The 20,352-nt window shown below is 40.9% G+C and overlaps 1 protein-coding gene across 5 annotated transcripts in view; it reads left to right on the forward strand.

Moving 5' to 3' along the window:
- LEF1 (lymphoid enhancer binding factor 1) overlaps positions 1-19,755 on the forward strand; it is a 102,658-nt gene extending 82,903 nt beyond the window's left edge. The window contains exons 9-13 of one of the 5 annotated variants that reach the window (XR_016440821.1): positions 879-986; positions 7,309-7,357; positions 7,919-7,959; positions 16,875-17,072; positions 18,550-19,755. Coding sequence is in view for 4 of the 5 variants with exons in the window: in XM_090036729.1 (XP_089892855.1) it covers positions 879-986; positions 7,309-7,357; positions 18,550-18,629 (237 nt within the window). In the remaining variant the exon portion in view is untranslated. The remainder of the gene's footprint in view (positions 1-878; positions 987-7,308; positions 7,358-7,918; positions 7,960-16,874; positions 17,073-18,549) is intronic. The other 4 variants (XM_090036730.1, XM_090036732.1, XM_090036729.1 and 1 more) reach the window with 4 other exon arrangements.
- Positions 19,756-20,352: the final 597 nt, after the last annotated feature.

The raw sequence follows: 20,352 nt of genomic DNA on the forward strand, positions 1-20,352 counted from the left end.
CAGACATAAAATACTCCCCCCTGCAATCTCTTCAGTTAATGTTGTCATAGGTGCAGCAGCAAGTACAAAATTGCCAGATACTGACTTAGGTAGTTCATGTTGCCACTTTGACAATTCAATTTCGACATTTTAAAAGTGGTTAAGAGAGCAAAGCATCTTTCTTTGGCCTTCAAAGTGAAGTATGTGTAAAGAAAGGGTCTTCTGGTGTCATAGAAACATTTGCATTGCTGTTTCTCCTAGTGCATCTACATGCAGAGTCAGGGTAAAGCTGGATCAAGGCTTGACATACACAGGGGGGCAATAGGGGAGTACATTAGGTCACACTTAAGAGTTGCAGGGCGGGACTATGAGTGTGTACTTTGGCTGTCTGGACTGCCTTGCCATTGATGACTGTAAAATGGCTTATAAAAGAATTGTGCATGATGCTAACCAAACAGAAAGGCAGCCCCTGCCCCTGGGCTGTTCATTCTGCAGTTCATTTACCATGCGTTACATTAGAATTGAGAGACTAGAGGAACACTTGTGTGTTTTCATAAACACATGGAAAGGAGATGATCACATGAGGACACCTTTGGCTACAGTGGCCATAATAAAACAGAGCTTTTTATGTGATGGTCAGAGAACATGGCTTTGTGAGTAGATCACTTGGAGAGTCCTGTAGTTCTATAAATAATGTTTTTGTCTAGCTCCAGGCAGTTGTAATGCTGACAAAGTGCCCAAAAACTGGTTAGGAAATGCAGGTGTTCATAATCACTAGCAAATTACTTCTTTGCAATGGGAAAGGATAAAATAAAGGTCACAGAAACACTTGTTCATGACATGCATTTCTTGGGTAGGAGGCATTTCTTGGTTTAATACCGTGTTTATTTTATTTGCAGTGGCACGCTCTCTCCCGTGAAGAACAAGCTAAATATTATGAACTAGCTCGTAAAGAAAGGCAGCTACACATGCAGCTTTATCCAGGCTGGTCTGCAAGAGACAACTATGTAAGCCACTTGCTCGATGGGTCTTTTCAACTATTTGTTTCCTTTACCTGAATATTTTTTTTTTAAATTGGGAAACGCTCAGGAAGTAAAGACACTCTAGGGGATCTGCAATGTTAGCCGTATATGTATTTGTCTATGAGGAGAATCCTAATCTGTTATTGAATTAATACTATTCACTCATATTTACGAACTAGAATGTTGTTGTTGTTGGATGGGGAGGTGTAGAAATAAATCGGGGATTTCCAAGGTATTAATTCGTTTTTATTTTTACTAAGGAATTTTTAGTGCCCGAAGTTCTCAAAGCTTCTGTGAAAATCTTTACTTAGAGGTAAAGTTCAGTGCTCTTGCACTTCAAGATTTAGAAACTGTAGTCATAGATTGATTCATTTTCTTTTGCAAATGATAACACTCCCTCTCATTTAACACAAAGAATGATTTATTTTAGAATTATCTGATGTATTTATTTGCACTGAATTTAGCAACCGAATGACAGAACAAACTATACACAACCTGTAAAGAATTTTCTGATAATACCATATGAAGTACCTGATGATCCATGTCATTATGTATGGATATATTGAAATCATGATATTTTTCAAATTTAACTTGACATTTTCTTGCATTTGTGTTTGGTCATTGGTTCTTCATAAAATCTTGTGCTCATTAGATTTGAGAAGAGTAACTACTTCCCTGTATGAAAATCTAATATTTAATGTGATAGAAGCTGATCTCTTTTCCAGAAACAAACTTGAATTTCACATTTCCCAAATATAGCTCATACGTTGGAAAAATAAAGCCTACAAAATTTGGCAGGTTTCTTTTCTTTTCAAAACATAAAACAAAACCCTCAAAGAGTCCCCCAACCTATTAAAATATTAATAGTTTTTCATGTTTCATATTTGTTGCACGTTTACACTTAACAGGGCTAAGACGTTTTCTTGCCTAAGCATGCTAAAGTTCTTAATAGTCCCAAACAAAAGGGACCATGCAAGGGTGTTACTATGGCTATACCTGATAAAAACCATGGTTAAGATCTAAAGCAGAGGCCAGGATTTACACTGTTTAATAATAAAATGCTCAGCTTGGATGTAGTTTTAAACTTCATGTTAAGTTACTGTTCTGATAGGTCAAAGATCAGCTTGCCAAAATCAGGTCCTTATCCATTGTGGCTTATCGTTGTGTTTTGTGAGTAAATATTCAGATGGAATTGAGCTTTCCAGGAACCCAGTGGGAAGCTGAGATTTTAGTGCCTTGAAAAATGTAGCCTACCACTACCATCACCCATTGATTTCTGAAGAGGCATCTGAGTTTTACAAACCTCTGTGCTTGGTAGTTGTTCTAAAAGATCAAATGCCTCATGCTTGTGTGTTGTGTGATAAAACATAAATCCTGTGATTCTCCAGAAAGAGGCATCCGACCCTGAGATGTGGGCTCCATTCCATTCTGTACTTGGTAACAGTCATCATTTGTTTATATCAAATGCTCTCAGGCTTGAGGGACACATTTATTTGTAGTATTGCAATGTCTTAGCACCTTGTAGTGCTACAAAAGTACAGTCCTATGGGGGTGTACATGTTTGGGGCCCCCTGGCTGGAGTGCCAAAGTTGCCACAGTGGTGTACTATCAAGGGTGTGATAAAGCACTGCTTCTTCACTCTCCCTGCCCCCACAGGAGTCTTTCAGTAAGACTGATCACTGACAGCCTTCCCAGTCTCCCTTCCTCAGCAGGGGAGAGGTCAGAATGTCTTTGATAGTTGCTACTCTGGGTTCTTGGCATCTCTTCTCACCCCCTTTTACAGTGGCAGCAGCTCTCTGTGCCAAAACCACTGGCTCAGTGATGGATTGTGGCAGCAAGCAGAGCTGCAGCTCCAGGTCCTGGCTGGGCTGCAGCTGTCTTCACTGCTGGCTGTCAGGGAACTAGGCCTTGGAGCGAGGAGGCAGAGTGGAGCACTGTAGGAAGTTGGAGGACACCAAAAAATTGCCTGCCTGTAGCTCTATATGTAACTCTCATTGTGTTATACGTGGCACTATAAAATATAGTGCTGCAGAGATGTTCCTGTTTGACACAAGAACTTTTTTGTGGCAGATGTACCATTCTGTGACACTACACATAGAGTATGGGCATATATACCCTTGCTATTTTCAGCACTGAAAGGGCATATACAGCTCTACAGATATAGCATTTGTCCACGGCCTTAGTTTCTCAGTTGTAGTTTCCCTTCAGTAAAATCTGGATAGCTGCATTTATGGTGGTTTTGGTACCTGAATGCTAAAGTAATAGGGCCCAGGTCCAGAAGTACCTATGTCTTCAGGTATTTATTTGTGAGCTTAGACTCTTTGGGGAACACTCTTGGCAATAAAAGTATTGTCAGAAGCCATTTGAAAGTCACCAAAGCAAATACTTCCCCCCTCTCTGATTCCCACTCCCACTTTTGTTAGCACATTTGCCACTTTCTTAAGCCCCACCTGCAGTCAGAGATTAGCCTGTATTGCCTATTTGTAGGCTCTTCTCTTGCATCACAGTCTTTGTGCATCTCACCATAGAGTTCTCATTTCCAAAGCGTGTTCCAAGCTGCAACTCATTCAGTCTTCTTGTGTAGTTGTATGATCTGCTGAGCCCTGGTCCACAGGTTGATGGAGGGAAGCCGTGCAGTACCTGTAACGGTGTCTTGTATGGTAGAAACAGCAATGGGTGAGGGAATATGGATGAATAAACTAGGTATCTTATGCTGTTGGTCTGTCTGGACAGCTCCAAAAGTAGATCCAATTGGACTGCCATAACATGTCTCCATGGCAGCACACCTAGTTTGCTGGCTCCTCCATCATTATGTTCAAGTCCAGCTAGGAGCATACTAATGGTCATGTTTGGCCATGAGACAAAAATGCTATGCTGAGATGCTTGGTAGTTAGTGATACTTCAGATAAGGGCACTCTTGTTTTTAGAGTTTCCAGCTTTTTAAGTCTGCCCCATCAGACTTTGTGAGTGTACAGATACTTATTTTGAATTAGTGGGTTAATTTCAAATAGATACAGACTCATCCCTCTTCCCTACTCCCATCAAATTGTAAATATAAACTATTGCCTGTTGCTGTCAACACAGCCAAAATCCCAATGAAGTGACGGACTTCATAGCATGCCAGAGGTGAGCAGATCCATGCTCTGGTGGAAAAAACAGGGTGATTTCCAGTCTGGGGCCAGCCATGACATTTTTGTACTTTACTCCCCAGAAGTTGACCTCCTCTACACATTACCTTGCTTATTGCACAATTAATTTAGACTAGCTACATGTGCAAATTAACTATTATGCCTTAAAGGTCCATCCAGCTATAAAGTTAGAACTGGAAAATTTATAATAACTTTTTTATAGCTGATATCTATCCAGTTTTGTTTTGCATATGTAACAGGGTCTATGCCCCTGCAGCTGGAAGCTCCATCAGTCGACAGGTCTCTCAGCCCCAGGGTTGCACTAGGCACTACTGCGGCTGTATCTCCCACAGCTGATGGCACTCAGATCCATGGCACCATCCCACAGGCTGCTCTGGCTGGGAGTCCTGTCAACTGACAGTCCTCGGGCTGCCACGCATGAGTCTTGTCTGCTGACGGGACTCCCAGCCATGGCAGCTTGCTACTAGTATGCTGGTGCAAGGGGAGCCCTGGATTGTATTCTTGAGCCCCTCCTGCACCAGCAATAAGGCACAATAGGATCTGATGCTGGATCCCACAACTGTTATTGTGTGGATCATGCATGAACTCCTATCATGCCTTTACATGAATATCTAGAGGGGGCCATTGAAATAGTCACTAGCACAGGTAAATTAGCTGATGAGCTGTTATGTGATAAATAAGGATTGTGTTTCCAGTACTCAAACTATGTCAGACCTATACTGAAGTGCATCCAGAAGCAAATGAATAAGTAGTATAATAGAGGTATTTAAAAGCAAGAAGATTTCCATTGTCCTGCTTGAAAATCAACCACATACTTAGGAACTGCAATTATGGTTACCCCTCCACAAGTGCCCCCCCCCCCCCCCCAGCTCCCACACATCTTTGGCTGGCATATACTTTCTGAAGTCAAGCTTTATGATGTATGGTTATCTTTTAAAGTGGTAGGCTGGTGGTCTAACATCTTATTTTTCAGCAATTCTCTTATGTTAACCTACGTAAGCACTGTGTTGGGTATATATATTGTCTTTCTTTAATGATCTTGTAAATTTAAGAACTTTACAAGTTTGGCCACAGCCTAAAGGCATTATACTCAAAGCAGATGGCCTGGAGACTTGTTTATCTGTGGAGTAGCTTCTTTACAACCCAGTGATGGACATTATAGGAGGACAAGATGCCATATACAGATCAGTATCTCTTATCTACTTCTATACTTGTGCCCACTTTAATTTGTTACAGACCAACATTTTCAGACAGTGTACTTATCTTGTGGGATGGCATGTTTTTGGACACTGTTGCAGTCCCTCTTCCTTTTACTATATATGGTGGGATGGCAATGATCAGAGCAGCTCAGCAGAGAGCATTTTATCAGTCATTCTCTTTGAGCAGCCATCATTTGAGTGTTTTCTTTTTGGGTTATTACTTTGCTTGTGTGATCAGACTAAAAGCTAAGACAGCATTCCTCCAGTACCTAAAATCTGAAAAATGTTGAATTTGTTAAATCTGGTGGCTGCTGGCAAATGCACTAGCACCTGAAGTTTACAAAATAATGTTAGACATAATCCAGTCTCAGAATGACTCCTCTATTTTAGTTGGTTTGGTTTGTACAAGCTCTTTCAGAAATGTCAAGAGTGTTTCCCAAGTGCATTTTTTGTTATTTGAAGTACTGACAGTGACAATCTTCCTGAAGCACCTTTTTTAGTTCCTTCTGTCTTCCCACTCTCATGATATTCCTGAAACAAAAAACCCCACCTTTGACTTACATTAATATCCTCATTGGAAAAGAGGAAATTGCTAACAAAATTACTCTATTAGGCATGAGCTTTGTTTCCCTCTAAATCCTTCCTTGGATGTATCCAGATTCATTATATTTGGTGACAAAAAGGGAAAAAGTCATGACCCTGGCAAGTAAGGGTACAGGCCTGCCTTAGTTTACTTGTGAAATAGGCAGAATATCCACTACAACAAAGCATTTAGGGTCTAATGTCTGCAAAAGTGCTTCGAGGTTCTTGAATTAACAATTTGGTTACAAAAGCTAAGTAGGCTGTTTACAAATCGCTTTGTCCAAACACTTTGCTTGCTTACAACAGCATTTCACTCTGTCACTCATAAACACAAACTGCATTTTAAGTCATCATTTCAAGTAAGCCCTTGCTATCAATTGATTTAAAATGTCAAAATTGCAAGCAGGAAGTGTAGGCAATATATCTCTTTATTAATGTGAGCAAGATGTACCTGCCTTTCTTGATCATGGCACCATTTAATCCCATCAAATGTGACAAAGTGAATAAAATGCAACCTCCGTGAAGGATAGTACCACCTTCAGTAGTGAAATTTCTTAATTAGGGGATAGCTTTTTAGTTTCCTCCTTTATGCTGAGTTTTCACTATAATTTTACTTTGGATTTAATATCTTTGTAATTCTGGCGGATCCCAAAGTAATCTCTAACTGTAGGTAGCCCTAGGGCAAAGATCAAAATCCAGGACTACCTCTCCCAGGAGAGTACCCTGCTCTCATCTTTGGGGTTACAGTCACACTCTCTCTTCTTCTTTCTGGCCCTGTGAATCTTGCATTATTGTTTGACCCAGTGCACAGTGGCCCCATTGCAATGGGAGAAGTGGAGCATGCCTCCATCCTAAACTAGGCGTTAGCCTGGTGAAGGCTGTACTCCTTGGAGGTGGGAGGGCATCAGTTTGAAACCCTTCAGGCAAAAGGAAGCATTGCTCCTCAGGGTTCCCACTTCTTGGGGCAGTGTTCCAGTAAGAACGCAACTGTGTATACGAGTGGTTCTCAGCCTTTTTTTAGACTTGAGGCATCCCCTAGAAAATGTCGACTCTTAGTTTTCACTTCGTTTTTTTGACTATGGAAAAATAATACAGCAGTGTTTCTGTTGCAAAGAACTCGAAGACAACAGGTCAGAATTTTCAACACCATGGATTCTTATTTGAAATTTCTGTGTTGATCTTGTGAAACATGTTTGCACACATAATAGTGTGCCATGGTACCTTGGTTGAGAATCACTGCTATAAAAACCTCTTTTGGCCATGTTTAAAAAACAGAGCGCCAGTACAATTCAGATGTGCAATTGTATTCATTTCTACTATCACCTCTGCCAGAAGAAAATGTATCTAATAGTATAGTAAACTGTCTCTTTTTTCTAGGGGAAGAAAAAGAAGAGGAAGAGAGAAAAGCTACAGGAGTCGGCATCAGGTATGTTAGAAGTGACTTGCTTGTATTTACAAATGTGCAGTTTCACTCGTGTGGTTTTCCTTTAACACTTATTTTTGTTTCACCTTTTTTAAAAATATGAAAAATATGCATTTTTTTCTGAGAAAACATAAATATATTAACTTCAGATGAATGTATCCATTGCCAACATCATTGTCTTGCTTTTACTTTGGTTTCTTTCATGTTCATCTGGATTTTGACATAAGTGAACGTGTAAAATATTGTGTAGGTTTAGTGGAAACTAAATAGACCTTTCACTTAACAATTTGGTAGTAGCTAAAAAATTTATCATACTTTACATTTTTGTACACTAACAACTGCCTAGTAGGTCGGCTCGAAGCATCAGTGAGGTCTCTTCTCTTCCGCTATTTTTTAAAGAAAGGGGAAAAAATTAACTTCTCCCAACAAAAATGGCTGGTATAAGAACCACAAAAAGCACTGAAAACAAATCCCTGTAATAATTATAGCATAAAAACTTATTTGGAATGTGCAAAAAAATCCCTCTTTAATGGAAATTTGTTAAAGCACAACAATCTTCTACAGGTACAGGCCCCAGAATGACAGCTGCCTACATCTGAAGCATGGTAAGAACGTCTCTAAAGATTTCCTGCTCAAATTTAACTGTAAAATACACATCTTGCATACCTTTAATTCTACAATGATATCAATTTAGAAAAAAATTACGGAAGTATCATATCTCAAAGTCAATGTTATTTTGATTATGGATGGTTTTTATACCGGCTATCTATTAGGTATTCCCCATCTCCTCTTTACGTTTTTCAACCTGACCATACCTCACTGACTAGCTGCAAGTCTGCCTGTGAAGCACAAGGATAGTTTCATTAAACAATGCAAACCCTTTCAGCCAGCAGGATGTCACACAATTCATAGGTCAGAAACAGGTCAGATTTGCACTTTTTTAGTAATGCAGCTAATGTGTTGCTGCCTTTAAGATGCTGGCTGGCTGGGTGTTCTAGTTCTTTTCTCATTCAGCTTTTATAGTTGAATGATCCATACATATACTAACACAATTCCAGATGTAAGGAAATGTGACTGTTTCAGCTATTAAGAATTTCTTTCTTGTGGTTATGGTTTTAAGTGTCAGGTTTTTTAATATTGTTTCCACTTCTGTCCTGTATCTTAGAGATGCTTCTCTCTCTACCTCATCTTTCCCACAGGTAGACAACTACTAACTAAACAGTGGATATTAACTAATTATACTTATGCTACTAGATACCAGACCAGAGTATGAGTGGCATTTCATTTCTCTGTCTGGAAACTGGAAGGACTTGTGGCTTCTTCCTTGTGTACTGGAATCTATTTATACAGGACACAGAGTCCAGTGAAGTAGCGATAATCTTATTAGTCAAGGTAGTAGCTTCGGAGGTCAAGGATTCTGGACACTATGCAAGAAGTAATTCACTCTTAGTTCCAAGATGTATGTTAATACTGATAGATTTTTCCCTTGCTCCCCACCCGTGCTTTTAACCACATTTTTGTCACTGCTTCATATTTTAGGTTTTACTTCCTGTGGTCTACTTTACATAGTAGATCAGGCACCATTCTATGACTCATAGTAGAACCACTGGCAGGGAACTCTACAGTCAAAACATACATTAAAAGCAATCTTACAGCCATTGGATTTTAAAAAAGAGGTTTAGCAATCAAAGAATTACCTGAAGTATTTGCAAGCCTGGCTGTGAGCATTCAGTTATAATATGAGATCAGCTATATACAAATGAAACAGAGTAGGCCCATGTCATGCTCCAAACTTGTGAAGGGCAATAGTAATTAATACAGCAATGCTGAATCCATTAACCTAATGTTGAAAAGAGTAAGTAAAACTGCATCCTGTTGGATAAACCATCTGTTTAGGTGCACACAGAAGAGCAACTCCCCATTGTAACTCATGGAGCTTCACAGGAAATGCTATAATGATCCCCTGGACCCAACAGAAGTTTGCTGTTGGGTCCCAGGGGTTGGAGAATCCAGCTGCTGGTTGCTATTCCTGCAGACGGTTTCCTCTAGCAACATCCCTTCTCCCTCCCAGCCCTAGCACTGTTTTCAGAATGGGAGAGGGGAAAGGGAGCAGAGAAAGCTCATTGTGGGTGTTCCCCAGCCTGTGCTAGAGGGTGGGGTGAGTGAATTGGAGTCCCCCCACCTCAGAGGGATTCCAATCCACCCACCCCACCTTCCAGCACTGGCTGAAAAAATCCCAAACCAAACTCCCTCCACTCAGGCAAAAATTGTCACTTCTGTCTGTGCCTTTGTGTTTTGCCAAAGTGATGCACGTTACCTTTTTGTCTGCATACAAATCAGCAGACTACAGTTCATCTTGGTGGTTAGTCCAAGTTGAGTCATGTTGAAGAGATGACTATTGTAACTTTTGTCAAACTCAGATAAGTGGTGCTTGGCAGTCCTCTGGTTGGATAAGGCCCACAGACTGGCCCTCCGTACTGGATCCAGCATGCAAAGCCAGTTCAGCATGGTACCATAGGCAGTATGTGCCCTGGCCTAGCCCCAAGTTCAGCTAGTAGCACATCCTCTGGATTGGTCCCACACACCAGACTAGTGCCACACTCCAGTCTGGTGTACCCCACATGCAGTGTGCAGGTCCAGTCTGAGACCCACAAGGCAGCATTGCAGGCCAGATAATAGGGCTCCATGGGCTGGATTCAGCCTGTGCATGATATCTTGGACCTTTGCTGTAATATAACATGTTAGGTACTTTTTCAAAAAGCAAGCAAAAGATAAATTTACAAGCAAATATTACAAAGGGATTTTTTTCTGTTCAGCAGAATGATTTCAGACAATGTGATGCAGTCCTTTCCTTCAGTATTTAGATGTGCATTGCAGCATTGGATTTTTCTAGCCTGCACAATAAAAATTGCTCTGAAGTTTGACTAGCTACTGACAGACATGAATGCTTTAAGCACCCAGAGGATCTATAAATTCAGATTTTGTTTGGGAACTGTCTGAAGACATACTTTGTCCCTTAATAGGAGTATTTAATTAAAAACTAGTATGTTATTTGATAGAAACTCATTTACCTGAAATCCTGTTCCACTCTGATAAGTAGCAAAGATCTTCTGTACATGCCCCTACTGATAAAGCAGAAAGCCTCCAAAGACCTCTTCAGTTTTTTTTAAATTGAAAACACATATGAAGGGTCGTATTTGTAGACTGTTTGCTCACAGACCACATTTTGCATACACAGCCCCCCTTTTTAAGTAGACATACAAAATATAGGTCTAATTTTTTGCACTGTTTTTTTTTCTACCCTTTCTATGGAGCCATTTGCCCAAATAAGAAAAAGGTGGTGGCCAAAGTGTTAAAATTAGCCACATTTCTTCCTGTATCAACATTGTTATCCTGCCAAATCTAATAAATTGTGTGTACATGGTTAAGTCTGGGGTTTCAGCTGCTTTAAAATGGAAGTTTTTTCAACTTATTATCACATTTCCAAATCTGCCACAATTTCAAGCTTTGTAGGTGGGCAAAAATGCCTTATTCAGTATACATGGTGAAGGGTTTTTGTTTGTTTGTTTGTTTGAGAGTTAATGTACAGGACTTAACTAGGAACAGAATATGATTAATGTGATACAGTAGTTAAAGCTCTTGAGCACTGGAAAATGTTCAGCTTTCCTTTGATAATCTTGATTTCTTGACAATCTGCTCTTAATATTCTACGAAGAGATGCCCTGCCTAGACTGGGTTATTTGTACTGGAATATTTTTATGGCATAGTAGAGAACAAGAGTTTATTAGCTAAAATAGAACTGGAGGGATATTTAGTGTGTAGTGTCCTTCTCACAAAGGGTATGAGAATTATTGTAATGCCTGTTTCTCTATCCTCAGTTTATAACATGGAATTTCAAAATGGTGGGTATCTTTTCCACCTTGGGAAAGCTGAGTGTTGTTGACTCCATCTACCTGTGTGCAGGCAACTTACTGGATGATATTTGCTGAAGGAGAATGTGCATGTGTGCTTGCATGCATGTATGTACATATGCTGAATGAACATACCCAGCTACTACAAATGTGCTCTGCTGAGAAGTAAGAATGGGCAGACTGCTTCAGATCATCCAAAACTTTGATATAAACTATAGCCATTCTCTAAGGTTATGTTAAGTACTCTTTCTGAATCTAGTCCAAAGTACATCTTGCCCAGTTATGGCGCGGTTTCCTTCAATGCATTATTGAGTCTACAACAAGGCTGTTGCAGTCACTGCTGTCCAGTGATAATGCATTTGGACTCCAGCTGAGATATACTAGTGAGTATAAGATTTGAAGATGCCAAAAATGTGAGACTTCCTGCCTTTGTAGAGGGTACGTAGCATGGCAGGCTGGAGGTAGGGGTTCAGTGGTTTGAGGGAAAGCCGAAGTGAGCAAAGGAGAAAACTGATAAGGCCTAGGCAGGCAAAATCAGCCAGAAATGTGTACATAATGGAACACAAGTGACAAGGATAGGGAAGGGGGGAGTTAAAAGGAAAAAAGGAAGCGAAAAGATCCAAGCAGCAGAAATGGATTAAAGGATGCTGAAAGGTTTGCCCAGGCATATTTCAGCACATCTCCAAAATGTTTTGGTTTCTCTGTGATTTACTGATAACTATGGTGGAAGCAAGGTAGTAAATAACTTTAGGACATGTCCATTTCTCCAACCACGTGCACCCCTACTAACTGGTTACTGCTTCACTCCTGATGACTTAAGTTATTATCATTTCCAACCTCTGCCCATGCCAGCCTGGCTGCTCTATAACATGAAGTGTTGTCAGACTTCAATCTCCTCAGTAATGTTGTTGGAAAATGCTGGCAGAGATGGCTGACCGTCCAGGGATTCTCCAAAGTATTACAACAAACGTTTTCTCCAAACAAACATCTTTGTGGCTGGTATTTTGCATAGATGCCACTTCCGCGATTCCTGAAATATACGTATTTGCTGAAAAACTCTCCTCCTGGAATCAATTGGAAGGCATCATATCGCCTGCTTATGTTAAAACTGGCTGGAGGCAGAGGGGGAAGGAGAGAGGTTTGAGTCAAGGAATTGATAATGAAAAGATCGCATGCCTCTTTGTGGGAAGGGAGCTTGTTTACTTGAAGCGCAAGCTTCCTTACCAAAGCCATAAATTGCAGCAACTGCTTTTAGGAAGTGGAGAGTTTAGATTCCCCATTCAGTTTTATTTTTTGGCAGAAACAGACGTGCTGATTGTAATGTGGTGATCAGAATAACTGTTTTAAGTGGCTGAGGAATTGGAGAGGGACAACAAAACTACTTCAAATACTCTGCACCAAAATGTGGAAATATTTAACTTGCCAGGTACAATAACTGCAACTGGTACCTCATTTGACACATGGCAGATTGCCGTGGAGTCCTCCCTAGCTGTACTGAACATCTTCAAATGTTCTGGAATACCTAGAAGAATTAAAAAGAGCAGCAAGGTAACTTGACTGTAACATATCCATATTAGTGGCAACCAGAGAGAAATTAAATATAATCTTCGTGGCAACTTGTAGTGCATCTGGTGCAATAGAGATCTCAAACAAGGAGAAATACCCACACAACTCTAATGTCCAGTCACAGCATTTAAAGGGTCTGGTTTTGATCCTTTTATACCAAATTTAAACAATGAAAAATAGCCTCTCACGTATCAACTCCATTTCAGGGAATCAAAACCAAATTTTATGCGGTAGTGGATGAGATTTGGGGGGGGGGCAGTGGGTAATTCTCTTTATTTCTGAATAGAAGAAATGAGTGAGTTTGTGATTGAACAGAATATAAATTAGACCAGCCTACAGCTAATGAGTATTAAAGGCGTGTGGAAATGAAAGAAAACTATCACAGTTGCAGCTGACCAGTGGATTTTCTAAACTTCATAGAAAGCACGCGATTCTGCTTTTTTTAATAACACCACTTTTGATGCAGCTTGTCTGATTAATGAAGTATTGGTCCTTTGACAGACTGGAGAGTTAAACAGATCCTGCAAAGATAAATATATTCATGTGGCAGGAGTTGTGGAGGATAGTTTTTGTTTCAGAGTTTATATATCTCCTATGTGGCTTAAACCATTGTTTCAGTAAACAGCATGTGTGGATTGAGGCAAGATGGCTATACAAGCATTTTCCAGGTGCAAACCCTCTTTACTGCCTGTGAAGGAAGCAGGGGAGGGGTTATACTGCACAAATGCTGTGCCTCAAAGTCTAATTGATTGTGGAAATATCTTTTTCTGCCACTCTTAAGAATTAGTTCCACTATGTTAGTTGTATGGTCCATTCTTAACTTTTAAGCCACCAGCAGAGATGGAAGGGACATGGTCTCTTCTGATGCTTTATAAAGGTAATCTCCACTTAAAAAAATAAATAAATAAAAAGCCCTTTTCACATGAGGAATTCAGATCTCATCTTTCCTGGAGATTCTCTGCTGGTTGGGAAAAAAGGGAGTGCAATTTGTGCCTTAGAGAGCAGAAAGTTTGTCACTGTTGAAAGCTTTTTGTTGGAACAGATACTGTCTTAAGCATTAATTTGGGAGGAGTATCTCAAAGCACACAAAAGGCTTGAGAGAGCAGGTCTTCCAACAAACCTAGGGAAGCTCACACTTAACGTTAGTGATATTTCTAAGGTGAAAGGCAAGCCAAAAAAGCTTCTTCTTTCAGGTCTTTTTATATCATAAAAAGCCAAATTGATAAACAGACTACAAGTACCGTTAAAGTCTCATACAAACAAGGAGAGGGAAAGTTTGTTTGGTAATCTTTGTTACTGGGCCAACTATACAGTGGGGAGAGATGTTAGACAAGTGTGTGGGTCCAAAGCACCCATTCTCAGGCCTAGGAGAAGAGCAGATTTATCTGCTGCTTTCCCAGCCCTAAGAATTGTACTTTGTGCCTGAAAGCTAGTCTAACTACTCTCCCAACCATGTAGTTGGCCCCATAACAGAGATTACCAAACAGAAACTGCTTCCCCACTTTTCCTGGCTTATCACAACTACAGAATAAAACATGTACGGAACACAGTGACACCTTCTGGGTAATATAAGGAAAAACACTGATGAGATTTCTGCTCATCTTGATTGAAATTTGCAGAGTAAGTTTTCAGGGTAAAAATAAACGCCTATTTCAAAGTTAAGCAACCTCCTGTGGGGTTTTTACAAGGTTTTTAAATGAACGCATGTTACCTTCAGAAGTGTCAGAAAATATAATTATGGGAGAATATAAAGGAGAAAAAATATTATGCTAATATACTTTTCTGAGGTTGTAGGGGGAAATATATTTCTGGAAGTCCACTGCCACCCCTGCTCAAATGACATAGTTTAGCGCGCCAGATTGGAAACGGTGAAGTCCTGGGTAGTTCTGTGTGGAAGCCAGGGATTCTGTTTGTCAGGAGTTTGCTAAGTGGCTTCATTTTCAAGCTAGACCACTGGCCGAACGTAGTGGCTCTATCCAAGCTTTTCATTTAGGTATTGACTTGATTTTGTATTACATTTTGCAGCACAGCATTTCGAAAGAGTGGTTTCAGAATAGCCCTAAAAACATTGTTCAAAGATGCCCTAAAGGGGATATTTTGATAGTGTAAAATCCCGCTCTCCCCCTGCAGCTTGCATCTAACGCTGAATTCTAGTGAATTTGTCCAGTAGGACAAAGTATCTTAATTTCAGTGAACCACACCAAAGTACACTGATGTTCTTATTGCATTTTCTGAAAGGCTGAGTCTCCCTTCTACTTACTTCCTTTTTCTGCCTCCAGCATATTGCAAACACAGCCCACTTTCAGTCCCTCACTGGAAGCTGTGTAATCTCCATTGGCTCACATTGTTTCAGCCTCTCTGAGCCTAGTTTAGAGATGACAAGTTGGTAACATCTTTGAGTTCAGGATGCTGAGGCCTTCAAAGCTATGCAGTTCATCCCATTACAATGCCTAAAGCAGGGCGAAAGTGTGCCACTTATTCTTTAGCAAAAAGAAAAATCACTTAGCTAACCTCTGATTGCATCGGGAGGCTGTATTCCCCATGCTGCCAGTTACCAAAGTTCTGTTTTTATCATGTTAATGGAGAACTTAAATGTCTGATTTTATTTCTATTCAAGTCACTCATTTCAAGGGTGTCTTTTTTTTGCTGCAGTCAGATCTATGCTGCAAACGGCACAGACAGTGGCTCTTATTGTGGCGGAGGCTCAAGACTTCACATATGTAAAATGTGACTTGCAGCACTTTCTTTGAAGCCTGACCACAGCCAGGGAGCTGTAATTGCAGCCTTTGATTGTGCCGACTTCGCTTGTGGATTGGGCTGTGCTAGGGCATGCCTGGCTTGGCGAGACTTCAGCTACAGCCCCCCAGTGAAGTCTTAGATGTGGGAAGTCTTCAGTCTCCTTAGCACATGCCTGTGGTTTCTTGAAAAGAATCCTAATTTGACCTGTTTTATATCTGAAAGGCAACACCATCCTCGTTCCTTTTTTTTTTAAGGTACTATTTGGTTTGTCGGCAGTACGAACTACTACAAGCTTGTCGCCTTAAAAACATGCAGCTGGAGAAAGGCTAGTGTGTAACTTTCTGGAGTATTCCTCTGGAAAGAATAACAATACTTTAGGTCTCCTCTTTGCTTCTGCCACCCCTTGTACAACTGGAATCATGTTTGCTGTCTCCTTTTTTTTTACTGCTGAAGAGTAGGCAGAGGTTATGAAATTGTGCACCAGAAACTGCTACAGTTGCACTTTGACTCACAAAAGCAGCAAAGGCCTCAGTTTAAAACCTGAGGGCCAGAGCAAGGCCGTGGCCGTTGTTTTAACCTCCTGACTTCAAAGGCAGCTTGCTGGTAAGGGAAGGGGGAGGTGGCAGGGAATGGTCTCAACAGAAGAGCATTTCATTTCCTTCGGTGAAGTAGACATTCCTGGCTGCTAATGGGGAGTAGCTCTGAATCACAGCACTTGTATCAGACTGCTGTGAACTACTGGCCTGGCGCCTCAAGGCCATTCCTCAACAGGAAGCTGAATGTTTTCATGTAAGACTGAGAGGAAAACCTTCCCAGGAAGAGCAACCTGGACCAAACCTTTGAAAATCTGGGATGAAAAGGCACAAAGTAAATATAAGTCTGCGGGGTGCTCTCACCAGTGTTCCTCTGCTGTTTGCTTGGCCTGGCTCTCGTGCTCCTTGGAAAGGTAGAGCCCTTCATAGCTCTTTGATCCCCGTGTGTTGTGGAGCGCTGAGCTACTTTAAAACAACATGCAGGAAACTAAGGAGGCTTTTTTTTTAGTTGGGGCTTGGGATGACTTTATGAGGAAATAGGAACTGAATTAGTCAAGACAGACCACCTCTGTTGAAAGAGTTGCTTTTCCAGTGGACTTTTGACTATGCTTTTTAAAAGGCCACGCTGACTTTTTTTGCTCTATTTGTGGCAGCCAAGTATAGAAACAGGTGAATACTACCTCTAGGCTACAAACATGCACTGTATTTCTCCTGGGACAAGCTATTTTATCACAGGGAAAAGTGCAGTCATTTGGATGTTTTACCCTACAGGTTCTTATTTGAAAACTCTGGGTTTACCTGGCGAATCAAGTCTGCGTGCGTAACAGTGCTAAGGTTGCACAGCACTTAAAAGGATCTCATGGCACCCGAATTGAGAGCAGCTGTCCTGGACCCAACGAAGCTCTTGATCTCAGTAGATGTCATCCCTTGAGAATTTTAACTTGTATAAGTTCCTCACTTATGACACTGGTAAACAATCATTTCCAGCTAATGGACAAAATACTGTGCACCTAACACCCACTATTCAGCTTAAACTGCTGGGGGAAATGTGTAGACTGGGACCTTTGATACATTTATTTAACTTTGCCCATACCCTAGTTACAGTTCTGAATAGCTCTAGCCTGTTGTCAGTGATAGGAATGTAGCCTCATGTATGATTTGGCATCAGTCATAATTAGTTATGATCAGGCAAATGCTAATACTGTTTACACTTAACCTGTTTTGAAAAGGGTAGGTACAGTGTCTCAGCATGTATGATTCAAAGTAATTCAAGACCTCTTGTCACGTCTCACCATGGCTAGCTAAAAAGAAGTTGCTTCTTGAAATCCAGGACTAACGCAAAGCAATTATGAAAGCTCTGCTCGGTAGAACCTTTACCCATTTGTTTGTTGTGCAGTTCCTGAAAGCCTAGAAAACACTGGGTAGGTTTTGATGAGATACCAGCAATGCCAACACCACCATAGAGATGTATATGGAAAATTTCCTACTTGCCATCCTGCGCTGTGGCTTGACTCACTAGTCAGTCACCGGGTGGAGTCTTTAATTTGGTCATCTTAGTCAGGAGGGCCTGGATGACTGTTGAATCAGCAATTACAAAGCAGGCTGATGTAATACAGAGACCTAATGTTGCAGACTGCTTCTCTGGGGGGTGTTGATAGGACAAGGGTTGGGGGGGGTAAGGGGAGTACTGAGTAATACCTACAGGCTTGCACTGCTGACCTTGCATCCCACATAAGCCATCCTAAGATCCTTGCAAGCTCTGCCATCAGACAGTTTAAATCCTGTGGCTTTTGGCAGCAGTCTCTTGCGCAAGTGAAAGGTCTGGAAGCCATATACCTGAGGGTAATAGGTAAGACAGGCTGTTTACCAATGCAGTTTCATGCTACAGTAGATATTCACAGGACACTGCTTTTCTGCCTCACAGCGGACTCCCCTGCAGGGCCTACTAAGATAGGATTTCTTTGTTTTAAATGGAGTAGAACTTGAAACTCGTGCCAGATACTTAATTGACCCTGACTCTTGTAATGATGAGGTTTGAGGATGTCTAATCCTCTATAAATGATGTCCAGGTCAGCTGTGGCAGGGAAATAAAAGCCCTCAACAAAAGGAATTATTTCTGTCTAAATTTCACTCCTTAGGGATCCATTCTAAGGGGTATGGGCACCTTAAATATTTTTAATCAAGCTACTAATAAATGTGGAGTGATGCACTGAATGGACAGAGTAAAAGCCAAACCCTTCAACGTGTGTATGCAACAGCAGTGTGACAAACTCAGCTGATAATTCAAAAGTACCATCTACTAATACTGTTAGTCCATAGCTTTACGGTATCCACCAACATGGGTTTCTTAGATGGAGAGTGTTTTGGTTTCAAGGTCTCCTTAAGAATGAATGTTTAAAAACTTCTGGAAGCAAATTTTTTACTTTTTTCCCCTCCCCCTCTTTAGGTGGGAAAAGAAATTCTTTCTCGACATGCAAAGCCAAGGCAGCGACACCAGGGCCCCTTCTGGAGATGGAAGCTTGTTAAAACCCCAGGTGTGTCCTTCATCCATGCAGACCACCCCCCATGGAGTCTGTCTAGGATGTCACTGCTAGAGACACTGAACCATAAAGACAATCACTGCCAAAACCCTTCACTATCACGAGATTCCCAACCCTGATATAAAGAGATCAAATGAGCATTTCAGAACTCCTGGGTCAGCAGAACAGCTTTTGTCTTCACTCCATCTCCACTTTGCATTCCTAAGCCCGTCTCATCAGCATCCACACTGAGTCGGCAGCAAAGTAGTTTGGCTGCGTCTGCCTGCTTCAGCCAACTGAATAACGTAGACCAACAGCTACCCCCGTCCTCCCCCCCAGCCCCAGCACGCTGAGGAATGGAACTCGTCTGGTCAAGGGAGACCCACTCACACTTCTTTTTATTTAAGGGTGAGACAGGATCAATTTTGGTTTTAGCTTTTTTAAGAAACTTGAATGCTTTTATATTTTAACTTTTAGTTTTTCATTTCCTTGGTGTATATTTTACTAGCTGCAAGCTTTTAAAGAAGCTTCAAAAGATCTAAGTTTCTTTTTAAATAAAAAAAAAAAGTCCTTTTTTTTCTGCCAGAGGAAAAGCCTGTATGGAAAGGGTGGCTTTTTCATTAAACTATTTGTAACAAATAGTGGCCCTCTCAGTCTGTGTAATACAGTGTCCTGTAGAACTAAATACATTTTAGCAGTCACCTGGTCAGTAGACATGTCAGTCCTGCTTCATCTACTCTCTGTAAAACATAAGCAATACATCCAGCAAATTTGACTGCAGTGAGTTCTCCTCCTCATCCATTGCCCTCCTCCTTGTAAAAAGCCCAGCACTTGAATTATTACTTCAATTGTTCTGTATTTGTATCTGTTTTTGTTAGCCTGTTAGTGGGATTTTATGCCAGTTGTTGAAATGAGCATTGATGTACCCATTTTTTTAATAGTAAGGCACAGCCTTTGCCAAAAATACTGTCAACTGATTTGTCATTCCAGTTTGAGTTACTGTGCTGAGCATTTGGTTGGTTTTTTTTTTCTTTTTTTTTTCTTTTTTTTTTTTAATAAAAGCTTTGTAATAAAATGCATGTAATTTGTCTGGTTAAACCAACAAATAACTGTGTGATTAAACCTGAGCTGGCTCACACTGCAAGAACTAGAATCTGTAGCAGCTGGGAACAATCCTGTTGAACTACAGCAATTTCTAGGCTCACAGACTTGTCAGATCGTTTCTTTGTGGGGACTATTGTAAATGTGCAACTGAAAAATACAGGTAAGTGTTTGATATCTTTTTAAAGGGAAACTAAAGCCTCCAGCTCAGGGTCTGAGAGACTTATGACAAGGATGAGGTCAGCTTTGCTGCTCTCTGATGCACCTGATTGAGGCAAGTCTGCTCTCCTGTTAGAGCAAGTCCTTTCATTTTGATTTGCTACTGGAAGTGTATTGAACATGTTTTCAGAAGTTGTGATACTGAGCTGTCAGGAGCCTGCATTTCCTCCTTTCCAGATGTATACAAACACCATCCTTCAGGTGTTAGCCCTGACCCTGAAAATGGATCCAAGTGTATCCTACTCAGATCCTGAGGCTGGTTCTGTTTGCAGGACTGGCTGATGTAATCAACTTATTTCATATGGTCTGAAATATTTCCTGGAAGTCAGTATCTCCGTGAATGGCCTTACATTATCAGATGAGGTGCTGATGCAGGCTGCTACATGTGTAGTATCATGTAGCCTTGTATA

This window comes from Crocodylus siamensis, chromosome 2 (assembly GCF_052110815.1).
Source record: "Crocodylus siamensis isolate JL-2025a chromosome 2, ASM5211081v1, whole genome shotgun sequence".
NCBI classification, from domain to species: domain Eukaryota; kingdom Metazoa; phylum Chordata; order Crocodylia; family Crocodylidae; genus Crocodylus; species Crocodylus siamensis.